Source organism: Ranitomeya variabilis, chromosome 5, assembly GCF_051348905.1.
Source record: "Ranitomeya variabilis isolate aRanVar5 chromosome 5, aRanVar5.hap1, whole genome shotgun sequence".
NCBI lineage: Eukaryota > Metazoa > Chordata > Amphibia > Anura > Dendrobatidae > Ranitomeya > Ranitomeya variabilis.
This window is the reverse complement of record NC_135236.1, coordinates 689,691,463-689,710,604: the sequence shown is the minus strand read 5'-3', so window position 1 is coordinate 689,710,604 and position 19,142 is coordinate 689,691,463. Positions and strand designations below refer to the sequence as shown.

General features: G+C 46.8%; 1 protein-coding gene across 1 annotated transcript; it reads left to right on the top strand.

Annotated features, from left to right (window-relative positions):
• The first annotated feature begins 12,072 nt into the window (after nucleotides 1-12,072).
• Nucleotides 12,073-18,669, top strand: LOC143775187 (uncharacterized). The gene is made up of 2 exons (XM_077263028.1): nucleotides 12,073-12,979; nucleotides 17,531-18,669. Exon 2 carries the CDS (start codon nucleotides 17,533-17,535, stop codon nucleotides 18,667-18,669), a length of 1,137 nt encoding a protein of 378 aa, XP_077119143.1. The 5' UTR covers nucleotides 12,073-12,979; nucleotides 17,531-17,532.
• The last annotated feature ends 473 nt before the right edge of the window (nucleotides 18,670-19,142 follow it).

Here is a 19,142-nt window from a genome sequence, read left to right as displayed (position 1 = left end):
GAAGCCATGGAACTTTTAGGGCGAACTCATACATGGCATATTCCCATTATCATGACACACACACACGCTGCAGATTCAACCCCCCCCATTTCTCGCCAACTGCACTTGCTGATACAAAAACAAAGCCCTATGGCAGACATACGCTGTGGGCTCGCTGATCCCCCTTCATTCTGCTTGTCAGCACAGTGAAATTCTAAGCCACTCTTTTCCCCCCTCCCTCAGGAAGGAGATATGAAAGTTATATATTTGGGATGTGCGACAATAGGGCTACACGCCGGTGCGTTTTCTAGGCGCAGCGCCTAGCAGCTGCTTAAGCAGGTCATATATCTACCTCGTGTTTATACTTAAATGAACCCCCATGTTGTGGTGAGCATAATGATAATTGTGTCGTCGTTCTACGAGGTTCATACGGCGAGATATGTCTAGAGATGGTTTTCCATAACTTTGGAAAAGGGGATTGTGGTGAAAAAAAAAAAATATATATATATTGTAGCGAAATATGTACAGGTCTATATGTGTGACCAGCAGTAATATAACATCTGTCCTGAAGGCTGCAGGTCTCACAAAGGTCACAACATGTATCTGAGAATCCAGTCTACTGTCTCAAAATCTCACCAGGGGGGTTGTGCTGGGAACCAAGAAGAAAGGGAAACACTTCACACCTTCGGCTCTTTGAAGAGAGATGTCAATTACAGCCTGACACTGTCTATCTGTGAGAAACTTACACAGGGAATCTCAGAGGAAATAATATATTCATTGGGGGAGCGGCCTGGTCCAATCAAAAACAAGTAAGTATAATATTTACCTGAGAGGCTGGTCTCGAAATTTGACCTCCAGAGTGACACTATAAATCAGGCCTGTATACATAGAATCGTGTTCACATATTGGGGGTCAGCCTAGCTGATGTGTTCTAGTCCATGTTCATCCTACCCTCAGGGAGCAGAAAGCAGACTACAAAGTTGGCTATTTTCTGTAAGTTTTCTCCTGTTTATTTTTATAACTTTTGCATACTTGTGTGTCTTTATTACCATATTTTTATACCCTTTTCTTTACTGTAAGCAGTGAATTTTTTTTGTATTAAAGCATAAAACTTTAACAAGTTGAACCTCTTATGTTCTAAAGAATCCATAGCCTTTAACTGTGTGGTCCTTATGATTGGCAAACAGTAGTAGTAATATTTCCGGGACTCATCGCCCGTGTGTTTGGTGAGTGGTGGCAGCGTGTATGAGGGGGGTGTTATGATCTGGTGGCCTAGGAGCAGCATGAGACGTACCCTGGAGAAGGTGGTACCTGTACTGACCGCGGACCCTGAACTTAACACCGCAACTAGAAGTAGCCGTGGGATGTTCCTGACACTCCCTAGACACCTCGTCACAGCCGGAGGACTAAATACCCCTAAACATAGAAAAGGGAAAACTATCTTGCCTCAGAGAAAATCCCCAAAGGATAGACAGCCCCCCACAAATATTGACTGTGAGAGGAGAGGGAATTAACATACACAGACTGAAATCAGGATTTAGCAAAGGAGGCCATTCTAGCTAGATAGAAAAGATAGGACAGAGTACTATGCGGTCAGTATTAAAATACTAGAAAATATCCACCACAGAAAATACAAAATCTCCACATGTAACTAAAGATATAGAGGGTATATCTGCATCTCCAGAGATACCAGCTTGGATGAGCAAGTCCTTATACAGACCAAGCTGGACAAGACAAAACATAGAAATGCACTTGAACTATAAAGCCACAGCATGTGGACTGCAAAAACAAAACCAGAACTTACCTTTGTAGAAATGAACTGCAAAGAAGGACAGACCAGGCAGAGATGTGAATCCTCCAAAAACAATGGACAACTGGCACTGACTAAAGGGTGGAACAAAACTAAATAGCCCAGAGAAATGCATTAGGCTACGTTCACATTTGCGTTGTGCGCCGCAGCGTCGGCGCCGCAGCGCACAACGCAAACAAAAACGCAGCAAAACGCATGCACAACGCTGCGTTTTGCGCCGCATGCGTCGTTTTTTTCATTGAATTTGGACGCAGCAAAAATGCAACTTGCTGCGTCCTCTGCGCCCCGACGCGGGCGCCGCAGCGACGCATGCGGCGCAAAACGCAAGTGCGCCGCATGTCCATGCGCCCCCATGTTAAATATAGGGGCGCATGACGCATGCGGCGCCGCTGCGGCGCCCGACGCTGCGGCGCTGGCCGCAAATGTGAACGTAGCCTTAAGTGGGCCCACCTGATGAAATGCTGTGATTGAAGACAGCAGCGCTACCACTTATAACCACCGGAGGGAGCCCAAGAGCAGAATTCACAACAGTACCCCCCCCTTGAGGAGGGGTCACCGAACCCTCACCAGAGCCCCCAGGCCGATCAGGACGAGCCAAATGAAAGGCGCGAACCAAATAGTCAGCATGAACATCGGAGGCAACAACCCAAGAATTATCCTCCTGGCCATAACCCTTCCATTTGACAAGATACTGAAGCCTCCGCCTCGAAAAACGAGAATCCAAAATCTTCACCACATACTCCAACTCCCCATCAATCAACACCGGGGCAGGAGGATCAACAGAGGGGACAACAGGCACCACATATTTCCGCAACAAAGATCTATGAAAAACATTATGGATGGAAAAAGAGGCTGGAAGGGCCAAACGAAAAGACACAGGATTAATCTCAGAAATCCTATAAGGGCCAATAAACCGAGGCTTGAACTTAGGGGAAGAAACCTTCATAGGAACATGACGAGAAGACAACCAGACCAGATCCCCAACCCGAAGCCGGGAACCAACACACCGATGACGGTTAGCAAAACGCTGAGCCTCCTCCTGAGACAACACCAAATTGTCCACCACATGAGCCCAAATCTGCCGCAACCTGTCAACCACAGAATCCACCCCAGAACTAGCCCGATTATTAAGGGCAAACTCGGCCAATGGCTAGAAAGCCACCCAATCATCCTGATCAGCAGAAACAAAGCCTCTCAAATAAGTTTCCAAAGTCTGATTAGTTCGCTCGGTTTGGCCATTTGTCTGAGGATGAAATGCGGAAGAAAAAGACAAATCAATGCCCAGCCTAGCACAAAAGGCTCGCCAAAACCTAGAGACAAACTGGGAACCTCTGTCGGACACAATATTCTCCGGAATACCATGCAAACGAACCACATGCTGAAAAAACAACGGAACCAAATCAGAAGAGGAAGGCAATTTAGGCAAAGGTACCAAATGAACCATCTTAGAAAACCGGTCACAAACCACCCAGATAACCGACATCCTCTGGGAAACTGGAAGATCTGAAATAAAATCCATAGAAATATGCGTCCAAGGCCTCTCAGGGACCGGCAGAGGCAAAAGCAACCCACTAGCGCGGGAACAGCAAGGCTTAGCCCGGGCACAAGTCCCACAGGACTGCACAAAAGAACGCACATCCCGTGACAAAGAAGGCCACCAAAAGGACCTACCAACCAATTCTCTGGTACCAAAAATCCCAGGATGGCCAGCCAACACAGAACAATGAACCTCAGAAATCACTTTACTAGTCCATCTATCAGGAACAAACAGTTTCCCCACTGGACAGCGGTCCGGCTTATCAGCCTGAAATTCCTGAAGAGCCCGTCGTAAATCAGGGGAGATGGCAGAAAGAATCACCCCTTCAGAATACCGACCGGCTCAAGGACCGCAGGAGAATCAGGCAAAAAGCTCCTAGAGAGGGCATCCGCCTTAACATTCTTAGAACCCGGAAGATACGAGACCACAAAATCAAAACAAGAGAAAAACAGGGACCATCGAGCCTGTCTAGGATTCAACCGCTTGGCAGACTCGAGGTAAATCAGATTCTTATGATCGGTCAAGACCACAATACGGTGCTTGGCCCCCTCAAGCCAATGTCGCCACTCCTCAAATGCCCACTTCATAGTCAACAACTCACGATTGCCGACATCATAATTGCGTTCTGCAGGCGAAAACTTTCGAGAAAAGAAGGCACACGGTTTCATCAAGGAACCATCAGAATTCCTCTGAGAAAAAACGGCCCCTGCCCCAATCTCAGAAGCATCAACCTCAACCTGAAATGGAAGAGAAACATCCGGCTGACGTATAACAGGGGCAGAAGTAAATCGGCGTTTAAGCTCCTGAAAGGCAGAAACCGCCGCAGAGGACCAATTCGTCACATCAGCGCCTTTCTTCGTCAAATCGGTCAGGGGTTTAACCACACTGGAGAAGTTGGCAATGAAACGGCGATAAAAATTAGCAAAGCCCAAAAATTTCTGAAGGCTCTTCACGGATGTGGGCTGAATCCAATCATGAATGGCCTGAACCTTAACTGGATCCATTTCTATAGATGATGGAGAAAAAAATGAAGCCCAAAAAAGAAACCTTCTGCACTCCAAAGAGGCACTTAGACCCCTTCACAAATAAAGCATTATCACGAAGGATCTGAAATACCATCCTGACCTGTTTCACATGAGATTCCCAATCATCGGAAAAAATCAAAATATCATCCAAATATACAATCATGAATTTATCAAGATAACTCCGAAAGATATCATGCATGGAGGACTGAAACACAGATGGAGCATTAGAGAGTTCGAATGGCATCACAAGGTATTCAAAATGGCCTTCGGGCGTATTAAACGCAGTTTTCCATTCGTCACCCTGCTTAATACGAACAAGATTATATGCCCCTCGAAGGTCAATCTTAGTAAATCAACTAGCCCCCTTAATCCTAGCAAACAAATCAGAAAGCAAAGGCAAAGGGTATTGGAATTTGACCGTGATCTTATTCAAGAGGCGATAATACAGGGTCTCAAGGAGCCATCCTTCTTGGCAACAAAGAAAAAACCTGCTCCCAAAGGTGAAGAAGATGGCCGAATATGCCCCTTCTCCAAAGACTCCTTAACATAACTCCGCATGGCGGCATGTCCTGGCACAGACAGGTTGAAAAGTCGGCCTTTAGGGAATTTACAGCCTGGAACCAAGTCAATAGCACAATCACAGTCCCTATGCGGTGGAAGGGAACTGGACTTGGGCTCATCGAATACATCCTGGAAATCTGACAAAAACTCAGGAATTTCGGAAGAAGGGGAAGAGGAAATTGACATCAAAGGAATGTCACCATGAACCCCCTGACAACCCCAACTAGTCACAGACATAGACATAGATTTCCAATCTAACACCGGATTATGTACCTGTAACCATGGGAAACCCAGCACAATAGCATCATGCAAATTCTGCAACACCAGAAAGCGACAATCTTCCTGATGGGCTGGCGCCATACACATGGTCAGCTGTGTCCAAAACTGAGGTTTATTTTTAGCCAACGGTGTAGCATCAATACCCCTCAAAGGAATAGGGTTCTGCAAAGGCTGTAAGGGGAAACCACAACGTTTGGCAAATTCTAAGTCCATTAAGTTCAAAACGGCGCCTGAATCCACAAATGCCATGACAGAAAATGACGATAATGAGCAGATCAGGGTCACAGATAGCAGAAATTTAGGTTGTACAGTACTGATGGTAACGGAACTAGCGATTCTCTTGGTACGCTTAGGACAATCAGAAATAACATGAGCAGAATCGCCGCAGTAAAAACACAACCTATTCTGACGTCTGAATCCTTGTCGTTCAGCTCTAGACACAATCCTATCACACTGCATAGGCTCAGTACTCCGCTCGAAGGACTACGCCATAGTGTGCACAACTCTGCGCTCGCGCAAGCGCCGATCAATCTGAATGGCCAGAGACATAGAATCACTCAGACCAGCAGGCGTGGGGAACCCCACCATAACATCTTTAACGGACTCAGAAAGACCCTTTCTGAAAATTGCAGCCAAGGCCTCCTCATTCCATTTAGTAAGCACAGACCATTTTCTAAATTTCTGGCAATAAGATTCTGCCGCTTCTTGACCCTGACACAGGGCCAACAAGGTCTTCTCAGCATGATCCACTGAATTAGGTTCATCATACAATAACCCTAGCGCCTGAAAAAAGGTGTCTACATTAAGCAAAGCCGGATTCCCAGATTCCAGGGAAAATGCCCAATCCTGAGGATCGCCGCGCAGCAGAGAAATGACAATTTTAACCTGCTGTATGGGATCACCAGAGGAACGTAGTTTCAGAGCAAAAAACAGTTTACAGTTATTTTTAAAGCTCAAAAATTTGGACCTATCCCCAAAAAACAAATCAGGAGTTGGAATTCTAGGCTCTAAAACCGGAGTCTGAACGATATAATCGGAAATACCCTGTACTCTAGCAGCAAGCTGATCCACACGAGAAGCAAGTCCCTGAACATCCATGTCAGCGCCAAACTCCTGAGCCACCCAGAGGTAAAGAGGGAACAAAAAAGACACCACAGACTACAGAAAAAAAAAATGGCTCAGAACTTCCCTTCTTTTGAGAAGCAATTAATTCATTGTGGGCCAGTTGTACTGTTATGATCTGGTGGCCTAGGAGCAGCATGAGACGTACCCTGGAGAAGGTGGTACCTGTACTGACCGCGGACCCTGAACTTAACACCGCAACTAGAAGTAGCTGTGGGATGTTCCTGACACTCCCTAGACACCTCGTCACAGCCGGAGGACTAAATACCCTTAAAGATAGAAAAGGGAAAACTATCTTGCCTCAGAGAAAATCCCCAAAGGATAGACAGCCCCCCACAAATATTGACTGTGAGAGGAGAGGGAATTAACATACACAGACTGAAATCAGGATTTAGCAAAGGAGGCCATTCTAGCTAGATAGAAAAGATAGGACAGAGTACTATGCGGTCAGTATTAAAATACTAGAAAATATCCACCACAGAAAATACAAAATCTTCACATCTAACTAAAGATATAGAGGGTATATCTGCATCTCCAGAGATACCAGCTTGGATGAGCAAGTCCTTATACAGACCAAGCTGGACAAGACAAAACATAAAAATGCACATGAACTATAAAGCCACAGCATGTGGACTGCAAAAACAAAACCAGAACTTATCTTTGTAGAAATGAACTGCAAAGAAGGACAGACCAGGCAGAGATGTGAATCCTCCAAAAACAATGGACAACTGGCACTGACTAAAGGGTGGAACAAAACTAAATAGCCCAGAGAAATGCATTAAGTGGGCCCACCTGATGAAATGCTGTGATTGAAGACAGCAGCACTACCACTTATAACCACCGGAGGGAGCCCAAGAGCAGAATTCACAACAGGGGTGTGTGGCCTGGCTGGTGTGTTATTTATGCTCCCATTACAGCATAGGACAGAGGTTGAATGCTGGACTAAGAGAGGGGAGATAGATTAACCCTTGCAGACGCAACCCCAATTCGCGTGCTGAGAGCGGATACGTGACAATTGCACATTTACAGGGAGTATTCAGCCTCCTAGTGAGGTCTCATCTGTAATGCTTCTTGATGTATAGCCCCTCCCCCTCCAGCCACATGGTCAGCTATGATATGAAAGAACTGTAAGTCTATTTTCTTCCGTTAATCCCTTTTTATTTGTAATCGTTCTGTACATATATACTTGTCTCATAGTAACATAGTAACATAGTTAGTAAGGCCGAAAAAAGACATTTGTCCATCCAGTTCAGCCTATATTCCATCATAATAAATCCTCAGATCTACGTCCTTCTACAGAACCTAATAATTGTATGATACAATATTGTTCTGCTCCAGGAAGACATCCAGGCCTCTCTTGAACCCCTCGACTGAGTTCGCCATCACCACCTCCTCAGGCAAGGACATGACATGATAATGTCTGTAAAGCGCTGCGGAATATGTTGGCGCTATATAAAAATAAAGATTATTTTCTAATTTTTTTTTACACTTTTGTAAAACACTGCCTACCTTTTGGAGTAAAATACACTGCTCAAAACAATAAAGGGAACATGTAAACAACAGAATATAACTACCAAGTAAATCAAACTTCTGTGAAATCAAACTGTCCACTTAGGAAGCAACACTGATTGACAATCAATTTCACATGCTGTTGTGCAAATGGAATAGACAACACATGGAAATTATTGGCAATTATCAAGACACCCTCAATAAAGGAGTGGTTCTGCAGGTGGGGACCACAGACCACATCTCAGTACCAATGCTTTCTGGCTGATGTTTTGGTCACTTTTGAATGTTGGTTGTGCTTTCACACTCGTGGTAGCATGAGATGGACTCTACTACCCACACAGGTGGCTCAGGTAGTGCAGCTCATCCAGGATGGCACATCAATGCGAGCTATGGCAAGAAGGTTTGCTATGTCTGTCAGCGTAGTGGCCAGAGGCTGGAGGCGCTACCAGGAGACAGGCCAGTACACCAGGAAACGTGGAGGGGGCTATAAAATGGCAACAACCCAGCAGCAAGACTGCTACCTCCGCCTTTGTGCAAGAAGGAACAGGAGGAGCACTGCCAGAGCCCTGCAAAATGACCTCCAGCAGGCCACAAATGTGCATGTGCCTGCACAAACTGTTAGAAACCGACTCCATGAGGATGGTCTGAGTGCCCGACGTCCACAGATAGGGGTTGTGCTCACAGCCCAACACCGTGCAGGGTGCTTGGCATTTCCCACAGATCACTAGGATTGGCAAATTCTCCACTGGCGCCCTGTGCTCTTCACAGATGAAAGCCGGTTCACACTGTGCATGTGACAGAGTCTGGAGACGCCGTGGAGAGCGATCTGCTGCCTGCAACATCCTTCAGCATTACCCGTTTGGCAGTGGGTCAGTAATGGTGTGGGGTGGCATCTCTTTGAAGGGCCGCACAGCCCTCTATGTGCTCGCCAGATGTAGCCTGACCGCCACTAGGTACAGAGATGAGATCCTCAGACCTCTTGTGAGACCATATGCTGGTGCGGTTGGCCCCGGGTTCCTCCTAATGCAGGACAATGCCAGACCTCGTGTGGCTGGAGTGTGTCAGCAGTTCCTGCAAGATGAAGGCATTGAAGCTATGGACTGGCTGCCCGTTCCCCAGACCTGATTCCGATTGAACACATCTGGGACATCATGTCTCGCTCCATCCACCGTCACGTTGCACCACAGACTGTCCAGGAGTTGGCGGATGCTTTAGTCCAGGTCTGGGAGGAGATCCCTCTAGAGACCATCCGCTGCCTCATCAGGAGCATGTCCAGGCGTTGTAGGGAGGTCATACAGGCATGTGGAGGCCACACACAATACTGAGCATCATCTCCTTGTCATGAGGCATTTCCACTGAAGTTGGATCAGCCTGTAACTTCATTCTCCACTTTGATTTTGAGCATCATTCCAACTCCAGACCTTAGTGGGATATTAGTTGTGATTTATGTTGATCATTTTTAGGTTTTATTGTTCTCAACACATTCCACTATGTAAAGAATAAAGATTTACCACTGGAATAATTCATTCAGTGATATCTAGGATGTGGGATTTTAGTGTTCCCTTTATTTTTTTGAGCAGTATACACACACACACACACACACACACACACACACTTATTTTTTGTATCCGAGCTGATGTTTTTATTGATGCCATTTTGGGGTAGATACCATGCTTTGAACACCTGTTGTTGTATTTTATTGCAATGTTTGGAGAAACTAAAAGCACATATTTCTGGTCTTTTCCTCTTGTTATGCCATTCACCAACGGGATTAATTCTTTTTATATTTTGATAGATCAAACATTTCTAAACGCGGCGATACCAAATATGTGATTTTTTTTTTATTGTTTTATTTTGAATGGAGCAATTTAATTTTTCAAATATTTGTTAAAACTTTTTTTCTGTTTTTTACGGTCTTCAATAGTCCACTTAAGTGACTTGAAGCTGTGATCTTCTGATTGCTGGTGCTGTACATAGAGCTTCTACTTCAGCCCTGTGCAGCAAAAATCAGCATCTGCAGTGAACGCCGGACACAGGGTGGTGCTCATAGCAGATCATCGACAGGCAGACCCCCAGTTGTCATGTCAACCCATCGGCACCCAGCTATCATGTGAAAGGGACCCTGATGGGCGGGGTTAGTGACGCACTTCCAGCGCAGCATGTTAAATGCCACTATCCGAGATTGACAGCAGCATTTACCATGTTAACAGCCGCGAGTGGATCATGATTCCATCTGCCGCTGTTAGGGGCGCATGTTAACGAATGAAATGTGTGGAGAAAAAAAGGGCACAGAATTTCAGGAAAAGAACATCTAGCCAACCATTAAGCATGGTGGTCTCTCAATCATGCTTTGGGGTTGTGTTGCAGTCTGTAGCATCGGCGTCCCTGTGTAAGGCAGCCAGGATGGTAGTCGTGGCAACGGGCCGTACCTCCTGGTATTCGCTGACAATTCTAGAAAAACTCTGTTCTGTCCATGCTTTCTTCGGCACCAGCTCTCTGCTGTCCCCTTGTCCGCTTCCAATTGGGAATGGTGCCAGGAACACCTTCGCAACTACTCCTGACCTGGTCATAGACCCCTATCCTCTTTGGGTCGGTCCTTCCTAAGATGATGCCTGCCTGCACAAGCTACAGCCTGGGGCCCCCTACTGTCATAGCAGCTCTATCCCCTTGGCTGTCAAACTGTTCACTCTCACTGCTACATCTTGCCCTGGGCAAGGCTGCCTAGGCTTCAGCCTCTAATCAGCAATCCCCATCCTATACCTCTCTGCTCTGCGCTATAGCTCCTCCCATTTGCTTAACCCCTATGCTTCCTGTATCCAACCAACTCTATTCTCTAATGTGCCCCCCTCTATTCTAACACCACCATTACTCTATGCTAACTTCTATCTCTAATCCTAAACATGTCAAGTACACCACATTACAATACATAACACACATTAATGAACCACACATTACCATTGATAAAACATCAGGGTGCCGAACGTGACACTTGTGTTCAGTGTTCATGAGAGAGAAGGCAGGTGAGGGTCCCCGCCACCTCCTTACACTCATTCTTCCTAAAATATGGTCGTCCCCGACCATGGCGGCACCTGTCAATGTAAAACTGTTAGAATTAAACAAAAAACAACATATATACAATTTAAGACAGTCTTTATCCAATACTTGTGGGTCAACCGTGACCCCCGGCTCCACTCAGAGCTCTGGACCAAAAGCCGAACTTGACTATTAATATCCACTTAGTCTTAACGTTATCTTTTCCTTATATTATATAATAACTGAGACAAAGCAGTGTATCAATAAAGGATATTTATTAAACACACAAGTCTACAGTCTATTACATACATTTACAGCTCTGGAAAAATTAAGAGACCACCACATCAAATCCCTGTCATGGCCGCCCAATCTCCAGACCTGAACCCCACTGAAAACCTCTGGAATGTAATCAGGAGGAAGATGGATAGTCACAAGCCATCAAACAACGAAGAACTGCTGACGTTATTGTACCAGGAATCATTTGAAGAGGGCTGTCCATGCTCGGTGACCATCACTTAACTGAACTGGAATTGTTTTGTAAAGAGGAATGGTCAAAATACCTTCATCCAGGATCCAGGAACTCATTAAAAGCTACAGGAAGCGACTAGAGGCTGTTATTTTTGCAAAAGGAGGATCTACTAAATATTAATGTCACTTTTCTGGTGAGGTGCCCATACTTATGCACCTGTCAAATTTTGTTTGAATGCAGATTGCACATTTTCTGTTAGTACAATAAACGTCATTTCAAGGCAGAAACATTACTGTGTCCAACAGTTATTAGATATATGAAACTGAAATAGCTGTTGCAAAAAAACCAATTTTTATAAAACATTAAGCTTAAGATTAATAGGGGTGCCCAAACATTTTTCATATAACTGTAAGTCAACCAAAAAAGAGGAGTGTCCAGCCCCAGGTATGGGGGATGATCTCACCAGTGTATTGTGGATTGAATGTCACTAGTGTATTGTCCACTGGCAAAGGTACATTCCTCCATCCTGATTAAACCTGTTTTACCAGCACATGGCCGACAGCATGCTGGAGAAGGGGTGTGTTGAAGAATTTATATATATATATATATATATATATATATATATATATATATATATATATATATATATATATATACATATACACACACAAAAACATGCACTATACACATCTCTATACTCTATATAAACATGAACATTTTGGGGCACTTCCCTTCTACAAGTAGGTATGTTTGCTGATATGCTAATTATGTATTGTATTATGGAGCCAGTTTGTTGACTCCGAAAGCTGCAAGGGAAAAACTAAGCAAACAGTAAATAATCAAGTAATGCTACTTGATCTCATCACCATTGTCTTGATGTTGGACTGAAGGACATTGGGTAAATCTAAAATTAGGTTACATGCCTTGGGTATAAAAAGACTCTAAAGAGAGAGCGGCACAGCCGTACATTCTGCAAAACTCTCAACGGACGAGAGACAGGACTGCAGCTAATCCATTATGGCACCATCACGAGGGATATGGATCTATCATGCTATAGAAAACAACCTAGGGGTTTTCGGCTCCGGCAGGAATGATTCAGATCTGCTCCATTGATCATCGCTGAACCATGGATATGTTTGGAGGTTTGAGTAGCGTTCTGACCACGTAACAGGAGAGCAGGCGTTAGGCAGGATGATCCCTGGTCCATGCAGTTCTGGCTAGCAGACTTGGGCGCCTGCTGAACCCCGTGGGATACTACTCAGCCCAGCGGAACCGGGGGAGCTGCAAGGGACGTGTTCTCACACACCGTCCAGGGCTCCACAACCGGGAGGTATACAGACATACCCAGCACACCACTGATGTGGCATGCACAGCAGGTTTCGAATGCTACTATGTCCAACCTCACAAACTCGGCCTTAGGAAGAAGACAAGAGTGGATATATGACCCCAACAGCAAACGGAAACTACAGGAGATGTGCCAGCTTCAACGGATTGAATGGAATTTAATCCAGGAACTACGGAATGTGGAGGAAGTCACGTGAGGACACAATGGATACCAGTTGTTACCTTTCAATTACATGTGGAGTTTATTTTGCAAGGAAGATACGGAATATGCTCTGAGGGAACTGGATGATAGAATGTTTTGTGTCATAAAGGTGAGACCTCTTACATTTGTGACTGTGCTTAAAGACATGTTGTGGACTGTTCCCCATAAGTAGAGAAAGATGATCGGAATCCTATGACATCTGGCTAATTAAGATGGGGGAGCAATGTGAAGAAACCAGATTATATCTTAATTACCCAGATGACTATATTTAGCAAACCAAGAAGAACTGACTTTTTACCTGTGTGTTGGCTTTTGGATTTAAGTGTTGATTTCTGGTTGGTCAAGAAAACAGACTTTTGCATGTGTAAGCCTGTAATAGGGACTTGTAAGGGTACTGTCACACAGTCACACTTTGATCGCTACGACCGTACGATCCGTGACGTTCCAGCGATATCCATACGATATCGCTGTGTCTGACACGCAGCAGCGATCAGGGATCCTGCTGAGAATCGTACGTCGTAGCAGATCGTATGGAACTTTCTTTCGTCGCTTGATCACCCGTTGACATCGCTGGATCGTTGTGTGTGACAGCGATCCAGCGATGTGTTCGCTTGTAACCAGGGTAAACATCGGGTAACTAAGCGCAGGGCCGCGCTTAGTAACCCGATGTTTACCGTGGTTACCAGCGTAAAAGTAAAAAAAAACAAACTGTACATACTTACATTCCGGTGTCTGTCCCCCGGCGTTCTGCTTCTCTGCACTGTGAGCGCCGGCCAGCCAGAAAGCGAGCATAGCGGTGACGTCTGACGTCACCGCTGTGCTTTCCGGCTCTGCTGCTTACACAGTGGAGAGAAGCAGAACGCCGGGGGACAGACACCGGAATGTGAGTATGTACGGTTTGTTTTTTTTACGTTTACGCTGGTAACCAGGGTAAACATCGGGTTACTAAGCGCGGCCCTGCGCTTAGTAACCCGATGTTTACCCTGGTTACCCGGGGACTTCGGCATCGCTCCAGCGCCGTGATTGCAACGTGTGACCGCAGTCTACGACGCTGGAGCGATAATCATACGACGCTGCGACGTCACGGATCGTGCCGTCGTAGCGTCCAAAGTGTGACTGTGTGACGGTACCCTAAGCTGATATTTCAATTAACATAGTGTGCGTTTATCTTTGATGACTAGGGATGTTTGCTGATATGCCAATTATCTATTGTATTATGGTTCCAGTTTGTTGACTCCAAAAGCTGCAAAGGAAAAACTATGCAAACAGAGCAAATAAATGCTCCTTGATCTCATCACCATTGTTTCCCTTAGGCCGGGGTCACATTAAACGTATGGAAAATCGGTCCGAGACTCCCTGCCAAGAGTCGCACAAGTGTTCGCCGTATGGTCATCTGTGTGTAATGCACTTGCAAAGCGATTATGCGATTTTCTGGCGCCTATGCATCCGTATGGCTTTACATTTCTCACTGCTTTTTCCCATTGAATTTAATGGCTCAATCGGCTGAAATGAGGAAAACGTGTGCGTATTTCTCGCAAGTCACACGGATGGTCCGTGTGGTGTTCAATTTTTTCTCGCACTCATAGACTTGCATTGGTGAGACTCGACCGATATACATGTACAATCGCAGCATGCTGTAATTTCTCTAGCGCGCAGAATACGCCTGAGAAAAAAAAACAGTGATGGGAGCTGCCCCATAGATTAACAATGGTGAGATGTTTTCTCGCATAGCATTCGTCCGTATTCAATGCTAGTGTAACCCCGGCCTTATCTTGATGCTGGACTCAAGGACACTTGTTAAATCTTAAAATACCGTATATTTCGGACGTATTTTATAAGACGCACCGGACCATAAGACGCACCCCAAATTTGGGGTGAAAATTGCAGGAAATTTTTTTTTTATAAGATGGGGGTCCGTCTTATTGTCCGAATTTACAGTATCTTACCTGAGGGCTGGCGGTGGCAGAGCAGGGTCACAGGAGGCATGGTGTCGGCAGAGGTGGGGTGATGCGGTATGGCGTGCACCTGAGCAGGCTCCCTTCCTGCTTAGGTGGGCGACGCCACGGCCTGGTGTCCATGGGGGGGTTGCAGCAGTGGTGTGGTGATGGCAGAGGTGCGGGGATAATGAGCGGTATGGCGTGAGCAGGGTCCCTTCCACAGGTGAGGTGACGCAGGGGCCCGGTATCCAATGTGAGCAGCAGAGCCGGGTTAATTACCAATTTCTTGGTGGCGGCGGCCATCTTTCCAAGACCGCGCATGCGCAGATGGAGTGCTCTGCTTCCTGGGTCTTCAGGAAAATGGCCGCGGAACACCGCGCGTGCGCAGATGGAGATCGCGGCGGCCATTTTCCTGAAGCAGAGTTCGCAGATTTGGTTCTCGGCTTCAGGAAAATGGCCGCCGAGATCTCCATCTGCGCACGCGCGGCCTCCTGCGGGAATTTTCCTGAAGCCCCGAGAAGCAGAGCACTCCATCTGCGCACGCACGGCCTCAGGAAGATGGCCACCACCACCGATAACACCATGATTCACCCGGCTCTGCTGCTTACCGGGCTGCTGCGTCACCTCACCTGTGGAAGGGACCCCGCTCACGCCATACCGCTCACTGCACCTCCTCATCCCCGCACCTCTGCCGCCGCCGCACCTCTGCTGCCGCCACACCAAGCCTGTATTCCAACTATAAGATGCACCCCCCCCATTTTCCCCCCTTTTTTGGGGGGGAAAAAGTGTGTGTCTTATAGTCAGAAAAATACGGTAGGTTACATGCCTCGGGTATAAAGAGACTCAGAGACAGAGAGATAGAGAGCGGCACAGCCGGACGCTCTGAAAAACACCCAATGTACGAGAGACAAGACTGCATCCAAGCCATCATGGCACCATCACGAGGGATATGGATCTATCATTCTATAGGAAACAACCTAGGGGTTTTCGGCTCTGGTTGGAAGGATAGAGATCTGCTCCATTGACCATCGCTGAACCATGGATATGTTTGGAGAAAGCCAGGATGTGGACCCGCTGGTCACCTGGCTCCATGGAGATGTTTGGATATGCGAGGTGGTTACTCTCATGGCAACTGGCTTTGGGCCTTGTATGGATTGAATGGACTGTTATCGGTCATATTCCTACGCTTGTCGTTACCTCCTCTCTGTGTGTTTATCGCAGGTGGAATAGTGACCCTGGAAGCTCTGACATAACATCTACCATTATTCTGGTGAGTCAGCGGTAGGGTGAGACTCTGTAATGTGCACCATCTTGTGTACTGTGCTGGGACTGTTCTATGTGTTATCTGCCTGAGTAATATCCCACCACTGCCACCAAATGTGGAGACTCGGAGGATCACTTGGAGGAAGAGACTCTGTAATGTGCACCATCGTGGGGTATTGGCTGGGACTGTTCTGTTTGCTATTGTCTGTTGGTGGTTCAATAAAGTATTGCCACACTGTTTTACCTTCACCCTGTGTTTTCTGAGTAGCGTTCTGCCCGCGTTAACGGGAGAGCGGGCGTTAGGCGGTATGATCCCTTGTCCATGTGGTTCTGGCTAGCGGACCGGGGTGCCCCCCAACCCCCCGTTTCCCAACATATATCCTTAATACAACAAGGGCAGGAGGGTGAATAATGCCTTAATACACTGCAGTAGATTGTGAATATAACGTCAGTACAACCACAATAAAATAGTGTGACTATAACTTTAATACATCAAATGCAAGAGGGTGAGTACAAGCTTCATAAAACAAGTGCAGAAGGGTGAATAAATGAATAAATATACATATATTTAATATCAATAAGACAAGTGCAGGTGGGAGAATTTAACCATAGTATGAAAACTGCAAAGGGTGGGTGTGAACATGCTATTAATACAATGATCCTGAACAGTCATTCTGTGATGACAGAGTCCTTTTAATACATTAACTGCAGGAGGGTGAATATCGCTTTACATGTGCTGAAGGTTGCGAATATAACCTTAGTACAAGCATAACAGAACGGTGTGAATATAACCTTAATGCATAAAGTGCAAGAGGGTGAATACAATCTTAATACAATAAGTGCGGAGGGTGAATGTTACCTTAATACACTTGCAGGAACGAGTGAATACAAAATTGATACAAAAAGGGCAGGAAGTCCTGGGATCCAGAGCTGCTAGGTTAAGTTGATGTTTCTAGAAATGGCCTGATCTGTTTGCATGCTGCGCACACGCTGCGTACACTGTGCCGCTTCTCACTGCGCCGCCTGTTACATGGAGGAAGCTTGCGATCACCAGGACTTTTTATTTATCTTGTGGCTCTCTAGAATCACAGATTTGGTGTTCTCCTGACAGATAAAGTTCATGGTGCAGATTTCCTCCATGTCACAAGTACTGCAGGGACAAGTTTAGACACTGGATTATGTTGCAGCGTCCTGGGAGCAGCCTACAAACAGCACCCCGTGTCTCAGCTTCCTGGACCCCAGTGTGAATAACGTCGAGCTCTGCACAGTGTTCATGGAGGTGGGCACCGTGCGATCACTGCTGTAGAACATTTTGGTTATGTTGCACCAGCCGGCGCAAGCCGCACGGTCACATGCTACAGATTAATGTGTGGCTGTTCCCACAGCAGAAGGGCAATGTGGGTCTGTCCAACGGGTCGGCCTGAAATGTTTCATCATCTTCATCTCTGTTTTTCATCTAGGAATGGATTTCCGGAGAATCGACGTACAGCAGAATATTCAGAACATCAGACATCTCCAAGCGTCAAAATACTCCAAAATGCAAAGCTATTCACCGCTGCGCCAGAAGCTTCCAGGTGCCATGAACACTGCTCCAAGGGCCAGGCACGCTGCTCCAGGGTCCATGCACGCTTCTCCTAGGGCCATGCACGCTGCTCCGAGGGCCATGTATCCTGCTCCGGTGGCCATGCACGCTGCTCCAGGGGCCATGCATGCTTCTCCGAGGGCCATGCACGCTGCTCCGAGGGCCTTGTATCCTGCTCCGGTGGCCATGCACGCTTCTCCAAGGGCCATGCACGCTTCTCCGAGGGCCATGCACGCTTCTCCAGGGGCCATGCACGCTTCTCCGAGGGCCATGCACGCTGCTCCAAGGGCCTTGCTTGCTGCTCCAGGAGACCTTAACATCATTGGTATTTCTGTATCAAAGCTCGGAAACCAAAGACTGGATGACTGCGTCCATCAAAAAGCATCTATCCCACAGGATGGCAGTGGCAGCGGTAATTTGACTTGGGCACACACTGGCAGATGGAGACTGAAGCCCGTTGCAGTAAATAATGCCCCCATCATCTGCAACTACTCCAGACCATTACATATAACCCTCCATGGCCATCCGCTCATCTCCTGCAGCGCCCGGGCACAACACTTTGTTCGCCAATTTGGAAGGGCGCTCGCTCTGGGGGAGTCTGAGTCCTGGTGGAATTATCGATTCACCCCATATACAATTCTGTCCAGAAATCCTGGAAAACCGCGCAGTCTGTCTGATGGCATCACCGATGGAGGAAACTCCTTGTGTATGAAGCCGCGCCAGACAGATATTTCCACCCAGATCCGCAGCCCATGTGACAATATTTCCAGAAGGAAAGACTCCCATCATCCAGGTCTTAACGACTCCAATGACAGAGGGGGAAGACCAAGGAATACAGTGAGGAAGGAGAGGAGAGATCCCCCAGGGTCAATGTCCTGTCTATCCTGCCGGTCCGCATCATGTCCTCAGAACCATGGCCGTCACCCCATACTACAGAGCAGGAGGAGATTTCCATCCTTGTGCCGCTGCTCCCAAAATTGTACAACCCAGGACAGTAGACCTGACGCAAGCTGGTAGCCACAATGGTGGCCCATCCACTGCCAGGCACAATCAGGACCTCGCTCATCTTTGCTGCATAACACTTGGTGTAAGATGATGTAAAGCGATTGTCTGTCATGCAAGTGACTCCTAGTGTGATCCACAAGGCAGATCCAGAGATAACGCTGGACGAAGTGGGCCACAGCGATAAAGGGTCCAGTGTGGGCAGTGTGAGACCCAGAACCCTAGCCAATCATGACAATATCACCACGTAAACACCCCGATAACAAGAAGGCAGCGCCACAAGAGTTTACAGAAATCGAGAAACTCTCATTTAGTCATTGTTGGGGGTTCATGATTGGCCCTTCTGACCCTCTTAGATTCTGGCTCATGGTCGATCCCTCTGACCCTCTCGGCCTCTGAGTCATGGTTGGCCCATCTAATTCTCTCGGCCTCATGATCGGCTCCTGTGAGCCCTCACCTTTGTAGGTATATTTGGGCATTGTGACAAT

Excerpts from the sequence above, each read along its gene's own strand:
- LOC143775187 (XM_077263028.1), top strand. The coding sequence starts at position 17,533 with ATGGATTTCCGGAGAATCGACGTACAGCAGAATATTCAGAACATCAGA.